The sequence below is a fragment of the Hemibagrus wyckioides genome, linkage group LG08 (genome assembly GCF_019097595.1).
Source record: "Hemibagrus wyckioides isolate EC202008001 linkage group LG08, SWU_Hwy_1.0, whole genome shotgun sequence".
Taxonomy (NCBI): Eukaryota; Metazoa; Chordata; class Actinopteri; order Siluriformes; family Bagridae; genus Hemibagrus; species Hemibagrus wyckioides.
Window position 1 is genome coordinate 16,459,027 of NC_080717.1, and position 8,693 is coordinate 16,467,719.

Genomic DNA, 8,693 nt, shown 5'->3' on the forward strand with positions numbered 1-8,693 from the left:
TTCTCTCTATTTTGTTATTCTGTACTACGCAAGTCTTCTTAATGGCCTACACAGACGTCTGTCTCCCTCTTTTGGTCAAAATGAAGAATGTTAAAAAATCCTCAAAGCATCTATCCACGTCTCTGCAAAAACAAATGAGGGGAAAAACCCATTTTGATCTCTTCAGCAAGTATCAAAATATATGCATCATTATTGTAGTACAAGGTCATATTATAAAAGTAAGAGTATTTAGGTCAATATGGAGTCTACATGTATGGTCATTATAGTGTATATCAGATACAGAGGAATGAAGCCCTAGAGCAGTAATATGTCACATAAAGTTAATAATCTAGCCCACAAAATGAATTTAGAACCTCTGTTTTAAATGAAAGAGTATAATGGACTAGAAAATAATCGAAGAAATCTAAGAGCTAGTATCTGTTACTTCACTAGAGGGAAGAACTGAGCTATCAACTTTATTTCATTAACAAATCTGACACTGTACACCTATCAGGCATAATATTATGACCACCTGCCTAATATTGTGCTGGTTTCCCTTTTGCTGTCAAAACAGCCCTGACCCGTTGAGGTATGAACTCCACTAGATCCCTGAAGGTGTGCTGTGGTATCTGGCACCAAGATGTTAGCATCAGATCCTTTAAGTTCTGTAAGTTGCGAGGTGGGGCCTCCATGAATCAGACTTGTTTGTCCAGCACATCCCACAGATGCTCGAATGGATTGAGATCTGGGAACTTTGGAGGTCAAGTCAACGCCTCAAACTCGTTGTTGTCCTCATCAAACCATTCCTGAACCATTTTTGCTTTGTGGCACAGTGGCATTATCCTGGTGAAAGAGGCCACGGCCATCAGGGAATACCGTTTCCATGAAAGAGTGTACATGGTCTGCAACAATGCTTAGGTAGGTGATGCATGTCAAAGTAACATCCACATGGATGGCAGGACCCAAGGATTCCCACTTGCTGTCTAATATATCCCACCCACTAACAGGTGCCATGATGAGCAGATAATCAGTGTTATTCACTTCACCTGTAAGTGCTCATAATGTTATGCTTGATTGGTGTAACGACGACTCTTTTGGGGGAGAACACATTAAACACAACTTTTACGTTTATGTTCAAAATTACAGGCTAGTATTCTCTAGAGTCATGACGTATAACCCCAATTCAAGTGGATGAATACTTATACATGCCTCTGTGAATTGCAGTATGTTCATGTGTGTGTTTTAAGGTGACATTCAATCTGATTGTGTGTTCAGATTGTATTCTTTAGATAACTGATGATAAATTAACTCATTTATGATGTCATATTAAAATAAGTTGATTCCCTCTGTGCAAATATGTAAGTGTATAAAGACATATACACCTACAAAAGTGCAACCACTAAATGCACACCACATCATAAATACAAAACAAACGAACAGGCCACATAAAACATAACACTAAAGAGAAAGGTCAGATCTATTTGATATACACTATATTGCCAAAAGTATTCGCTCACCTGCCTTGACTCGCATATGAACTTAAGTGACATCCCATTCCTAATCCATAGGGTTCAATATGACGTCGGTCCACCCTTTGCAGCTATAACAGCTTCAACTCTTCTGGGAAGGCTGTCCACAAGGTTTAGGAGTGTGTTTATGGGAATTTTTGACCATTCTTCCAGAAGCGCATTTGTGAGGTCACACACTGATGTTGGACGAGAAGGCCTGGCTCTCAGTCTCCGCTCTAATTCATCCCAAAGGTGTTCTATCGGGTTGAGGTCAGGACTCTGTGCAGGCCAGTCAAGTTCATCCACACCAGACTCTGTCATCCATATCTTTATGGACCTTGCTTTGTGCACTGGTGCACAGTCATGTTGGAAGAGGAAGGGGCCAGCTCCAAACTGTTCCCACAAAGTTGGGAGCATGGAATTGTCCAAAATGTCTTGGTATGCTGAAGCATTCAGAGTTCCTTTCACTGGAACTAAGGGGCCAAGCCCAGCTCCTGAAAAACAACCCCACACCATAATCCCCCCTCCACCAAACTTTACACTTGGCACAATGCAGTCAGACAAGTACCGTTCTCCTGGCAACCGCCAAACCCAGACTCGTCCATCAGATTGCCAGGTGGAGAAGCGCGATCCGTCACTCCAGAGAACGCGTCTCCACTGCTCTAGAGTCCAGTGGCGGCATGCTTTACACCACTGCATCCGACGCTTTGCATTGCACTTGGTGATGTATGGTTTGGATGCAGCTGCTCGGCCATGGAAACCCATTCCATGAAGATCTCTGCACACTGTTCTTGAGCTAGATAGCGATTTGTGGACATGAGCTAGATAGATATTTGGGAAGCAGTGTCCAGGGCAGTATGTAATTTACTGCTGGTTCATTTACTTGGCTTTGTGCATCTGCACAATAGCGTGATTGGGGGGGAAAGGAAAAAGAAAAAGAAAAAAAAAAAAAAAAAAAAAAAAAAATCTACAAACATATGATGGTTCAAGTAAACACTCATTCAGTTTCAAAATCCTTAAACACCAAGTAGCAACAGTATGCTTATCCCCAGAGGTTGGTCACTTTTTAGAATTTTAGGAGGATGGTTCATCTATGTCCTAAAGTTCACATTTCACTGAATTTCTTTCCCACCAGGCGAGCCTGTTGAAATACACAGCAAGCATAGAGCTGTTTGATTTTAAGTCACAGTGACCACTCCTTCTTGGGTTCCTATGATGAACAGCAGTGTTTTGAGCTGTCAGTGTTAAATATGCTTTGGTGCATGTGGGTTTTTCCTCTTGGACCCATGACTCAGCACTGAACATAAATCAAGATGCATATTTATGTTTTTAGTCAATTATTCTGCCCGTTACTGAGATCTCAAAACCCCCTTGATTATCAAACAATGTTATCAATTGTTGTCTACATTGCAGCAAGCATCCAGATGTGTGGTCACTGGCAATTTGCTGACAACAAAGGAAACTGGTCAAGTCATGTGAACGACTGAAACGACGCCTTTGTGCTTATTCAACCAGATCTAGTCAGACATCAGTATGAGCTTTTTGCAGTTTTGTAATAATTCTACTAAACTATTAAAGGGATAACCTTGTACATGGCTACTATTATACAATGGCCAGTACCTTATACAGACACCCAACGTCCAGTTGATAGAGGACGGTTGCTTCTGCAGTCTTCTGTGCAGGGGTTGACTGCCCTCTAGTGGCATGCCCTGTTATTAATTGCTCAAAAAAAACCCCAACATGACTGCTAGTTTATTCTTGCAAGGTACAAAAACTTTACCCTGATTTTCCACCCTTGCTAGAGCATTCGAATGTGCTAGACTTCGAAAAAACAATTACAGCTGAAACAGCTTCAGGCACAAACAGATCTGTATAAGGAAGTGATAGTCATTAAACTACACCTAGCTGGAGCTTCTTTAAAAGCAGTTACAATGAGTGTACTTGAGATTCAAGTCAAATGATTTTTACACCCCTGCAAAAAATGACTAGTTTGTGCCATCGCGAGAACCTCGAAACATTCCACGTCCAACCCTTTCAGGAAAAAAAAAAAAAAAAAACCTCTAGTCCCCTAACCACTGAAAGTGTAATGCACATTACTTTAAATCACAACAGAGGGAGTCATTTATTGCTTTTTTTGTTGTTTTTTTTTATTAGAGATAAGGAGACGATACAAAACATCCACTATGCAATATCTTTCGAGCTCTGTACACAGGTTGTCCTAATGCATCGCTCCTCACCTTTTCTTCAACTCAGACCTTCCCATAGATCCAGAATGTTTGCTTTTAAGGAATGTGAACAATATTCCGACACCAGTGCTATAGTTTAGAATCAGATTTTGAACTTTCTGCAAATAAGAGCTGGAATCATTAAAACATTTGGAATCATAAAATAAGAAAGGAAGGGTGAATGAGCAAGGAGAATATTCATGTTCCCAAAATGGTCTTGATGCACCTTGTGCAGTCACTTATGAAGTAAGTTGTTTTGTACTACACCTAATCTCAACTACACACACACTTAGAAAAATTAAGTTTGGCAAAAAAAAACAAAAACAAAAAAACAAACCCATCCTGTAAATGAACAGTATTCTGTAAATTCAATAGTTTAACTGTAATGGTTGCTGTTCTACCTCACTTTCCTTAAACAATCTAAAGGAACCAGAAAAGAACAAAACCTGCCTGCACACATGTACAGTTATAATAAGTCTTCATTTTATGTTTTTTTTTATTTTTTATTTTGTTCTTGGTGTATGCGAAATGGAATGACAGCCAATTTTTCTTTTTGTGGAGTTTGGAAACTGTCACCTTTTTTTTTTTTTTTTTTTTTTACAACCCAACCCACCCACCAGCATCACTGCCATGTACCCTTGCCCTACCCATGTTGAAATGAACAGCTATACAGCTCTATCCCACCAGAGTATTGGCCTCAATCATTCAGAGGCTTTCCTTCCAGGGTGATCACCGAAGCGCCTCCAAGCTTCTCAGCGAGAGTCTTTCGGTCCTTGATGTCGTCCAGTCCGTTCACTTGCCACTCATGCTTGATACCTGTACAACACAAGTAGAAGACCTTGAAAAGCTGAACCAGGAAGCACAGGTTAAAAAATAATTTTAAGTCTCAAATGTTAAAGCTATACTCTATCAACCTGGGCCATTTACTTGACAGTAGCAATTCTAATTATTCTTTATTCATGCACACCAACCAACTAATTCATCTTCATTTGCAAAGCATAAAGTTTGCCGTTGAACACATTAGTATTGTAGTACACGTTAAAAATACGGCCCTTAACAATTAGGGATGAAAAGCAACTTCATTCAAGCTTCTCACCTGTGAACTTCTTTTTGATTGCATCCTTAGAGCTGGCATAGATCATCTTGCTCTTGAGTGGAGCATTCTCTGGGGCCCTGGAGGTAAAAACACTAGTTTAGTTACATCACTCAGTACAAACAGACCTAAAACCAAACTAGCAGTTTCACCAAGCTTTCCTTACCAAAAGATGAATACCAGGTCCTCCTTCTTGGTCTCCTTGGTCTCGTATGTGGCGTCATACAGAGCATAACGGCAGTCATCAAGGGGCAGCATCTTGACAAACTTCAGGTAGGGATCGCCCTCATCTCCCTGCAGGATCTCGCGACCCTCTTCCATGATGATTTCTTTATTGTCACCACTCAGGCAGAACAAGACAGCCTTCTTCCTCTTCTTCCGCTCCTCTTCACTGGCCTGTGCCTTGCGCACTTTCATGTCATTGAAGATGGTCAGCACATGCTCTTGGACTTGAACTCCGGAGGCCTACACACAAAAGCAAAGCGGCCAAATTGTATTACCTTTTCCAACCAAAATATTTTCTGAATGTAGCACCAAGGAAATGTATGAGCATGAATATGAATGCTTCAGTGAACCCTTGATTAAGTGAACATGACATGGCAACCAGCAGTGCCAACTCAAACCAAGTCAATCGCAACTACCTGTCTGACTCACTCTGTACAGTCCAGATGTGGAAATACCCAACACAGGAGAAACACGAGGCCCCACTGAGGCCAGGAAGTAGTAAAAGGAATGCACACGTCAAGAACATAAGCTCTAAAGATCAGGTGTGGCACACCTCGTTTTTAAAAGAAAAAGAAAATGGCAGGCTTGCTTAAATGACACAGAAATTGAAAATTACAGGAATACAAATGGATTACTCTGACTTTAAAGCACTATATGACTGACTAAACCAACAATTGTAAAAAGAATCCCTTCATAAAGCACGTCATATAGTTGTCATGGAGTAGGAAGAGAAAGCTGCACAAGCACACGGACCATCTTTGAACAATGGCACTACTGTAAAAATCAAAACTAGCTCAAGACACCATATAAACCGATTCAGGTCTTCTGACTTCCATTACAACATACAGCAGGAACAGACAAGCTGAGGCAGAGATTTCAAGAAGTTGAAATTCCAGTCTAATCTGCCTCTGTAACATAATCCCCAAGACTAATGGAGCAAGCCACGGAGGCAACCAAATACTAAATGTGACTCTGCAAACTGAGGTTTGATCAGCCAATCAATAACCCATGAACTATAATATAACTCAGGGCATAAAAGAGGATCAAGAATCACTTGCAGATTTATGAATCTTGGCTACTGAATGACTGTGCACTAGTGAGCCACCACACGGAAGTGTATAAAAGGGTGTGGATGGTTTTACTCAGGGTTGGGAAGCGCACCGACTAATTCGCAACAAGCCAAAACAAATATATACGCATACAATACAAAAAGTCGACAATTTACGAGATCCTAGTTGCATAACCGTGCACAACCCTGAACTAACGCCTTGTTGACATACCTTTTGAGTATCAGCATGGAACATCTGGAATTTTCCCCACTCTCTTACATTTGAGATCCATTAAAGAGTAAAGGGTTTTCTGTGCACAGCCTGCTTCAAGACAACCATTTTTTTAGGTTTAGGTCTGGGTTCTAGCTACAACATTTAAAAAAACAAAAAAAAAAATCCTGATCTTTCAGTTAAGCCATTCCTTTGCTGACTTGGATGTTTGCATTTCATCTTAACAGCAGACACCTGAAGGCATGCATGTGGGATTTTTTTTTTTTATTATTTTATTCATATGATATGCATTTATTCCACCTCCAGACAGGTCTTCCTGCTATAGAAACACCAAAGGCCGTCAAGGCCAAAGTTCACACATCAATGTCTGAACACAGCCCAAAAAAATACATCCGAGATGACAGTAACCTGACAGATGCCTTAAAAGCAGGTAATCAAAAAAAAATAAATTTGTGCAACTCCATTACACTGCAGTTTACACAGGAAACCGACAGGAAGTTAACGCGACTACCACACAGGACCTGGCACGGGCACGGCTTTAAAATGGCAGATAAGGGAGACTGCTGCAACCGGAACCGGGATTTCCTTCATATTTGAAAATACAGCTCTGCAGTATAACGAGATGAAAGTGATGACCATCGATCAAACGATCGCTTTGCTTTCCGAGGATCTGATCTCCAAAAGGCGGTAGTTTGATTTTTTTTTTGTCGACGCATACACTTCTTATCCACATTAGTGGAGTGTTGAGGAAGTTCCGGCCTTCTGAGAATGCAGTGTAGTGTTTAATGAGAGAGACTCCGACTACTTCTCAACAAGGCCCGACCTCAATCTATGCTTAAACACCCAACAGGAATCAAATACCTGGCGAAAATCGGGAATTTGCGGGCCTTAAACGTCAGTGGTGATAAAGCGCGGTTTATTCGCGGCTACAACCAGGAAGAAACGTCGTCGTGCGTGTCGACACGCAGCAGCGCCGCTTCCTTCTTCGTGTCAAACTACTCAATGTCTTACGATTAAAGAAAAAGCATTATTCGGATTTTTTTTTTTGTATTTCGACGCACGGCGGACACGCGGAGCCGGTCAATTTGATCCGTTTTCAATTCCTCTTTAGCGATTAGGAACTAACAGGCCAGTTCATCTGTGCATCAGTAATTAGGGTGGGGCCACAGTGAATGCGGGTCGATGCATGTGCTGACCATCTATACACACAAAAAAAACCTCGAGGGAGAAAACGATAACGTTTTTTCCCCTCAAATCAAACGATTCTTCTAAATTATTCGCACAAAAGGGACCCAAATGCGCGACCAGTTTTTACTTCTCGTTTTTTGAATGCGCCGGATGCCCACGTTCAAACAAAGGACCGAGTCGTGTTAGCATTAGCACAAGCAATGACGGCCTTCTTCGCCTGGCTCACTGAAACACGGTGCCCGAGGTACTGGGATCATACAGCTTGATATTTTTTTTGCCAAGTTTGATAAGGCCAAAAAGAGCCAGAATGAATTAGGTGATCGGCTTGGCTAAGGCCTAAATGAACGGAAATAAAAAAGATGGCTGAGGAAATGGCGCCAGTTGTTTTTGGGTCGGGTTTTTTTTTTTTTAATCATTTTCTTGCATCCGCGTTTGCACGAAAAGTAAACATTTGACAGTCGGAGCAAACACATTTTCAGATTAAAGTGTCACACTAAAAACAGGATTGATTTTGTTTTACAGCAGATGGAGTCTTTAATTCTCACGTTTTAAGATCACCGCAAGTCAGGTTGGATGATGGAGAACAAGCTAGCTGCGTTACCGGACATGGCTAAGAATGGCGTCAACCCAGACTGAGGAGAAAATCTCCCAGAAATCATTCCGTGTTCAGATTTTTTAAAAGCAAACTCTCATAACTGAAATGTTCACAATAAGTTGGTATCAACCAAAAGGGTAAATATGGACAAATGCAGACATACCATCGCGGCGTCTCTGTGCTAGTCGGCGTGTAAGGAGGAATTGAATGAGCGGTGATGCGGTCTCTCGCTCTCGCACACTTGACTCACACGGACGCGCCCTTCAACGCGCGCACCCGCCACTTAGATGAGGACGAGCGTGTCGTGAGCAGTCACGTGATCTCTGCCTGAACGACGGGATGTGGAGTTCTGTGTCCTGCAACAACGCCGCGTTCGCGATATGTTAGTCTATTTCCTGCAGAAAACGCGCCGAAGCATTAATAGCTAGAATGATTACATGCGTTTAACCAATCAAATGATGAAACGCGGGGCTTCACGTGCAACCTGTCCGGGGAACACACGTGCGTATTGGGGTACAGCTGTCTCCAATAATTGAGCGACGGAATAAGAAATCTAAGTTATACAAGCGAAAATGACTCTCCTTAAAACCCTACTTAACA

The 8,693-nt window shown here is 41.6% G+C and overlaps 1 protein-coding gene across 1 annotated transcript; it reads right to left on the reverse strand.

The window, feature by feature from the left end:
- Positions 1 to 4,194: 4,194 nt before the first annotated feature.
- On the reverse strand, positions 4,195 to 8,416 carry cfl1 (cofilin 1). Its single transcript, XM_058396163.1, has 4 exons — positions 8,257 to 8,416; positions 4,972 to 5,270; positions 4,809 to 4,885; positions 4,195 to 4,528 (listed from the first exon to the last, which is right to left on the reverse strand). Exons 1-4 carry the CDS (start codon positions 8,257 to 8,259, stop codon positions 4,410 to 4,412), a joined length of 498 nt encoding a protein of 165 aa, XP_058252146.1. The 5' UTR covers positions 8,260 to 8,416; the 3' UTR covers positions 4,195 to 4,409.
- Between the last annotated feature and the right edge of the window lie 277 nt (positions 8,417 to 8,693).

Bases quoted from the DNA above. Each gene is read 5' to 3' on its own strand.
- cfl1 (XM_058396163.1), bottom strand. The intron at 4,886-4,971 runs GTAAGGAAAGCT...TTTTACCTCCAG, and splicing joins GACCTGGTATTCATCTTTTG to GGCCCCAGAGAATGCTCCAC. The intron at 4,529-4,808 runs GTGAGAAGCTTG...TGTGTTGTACAG, and splicing joins AATCAAAAAGAAGTTCACAG to GTATCAAGCATGAGTGGCAA.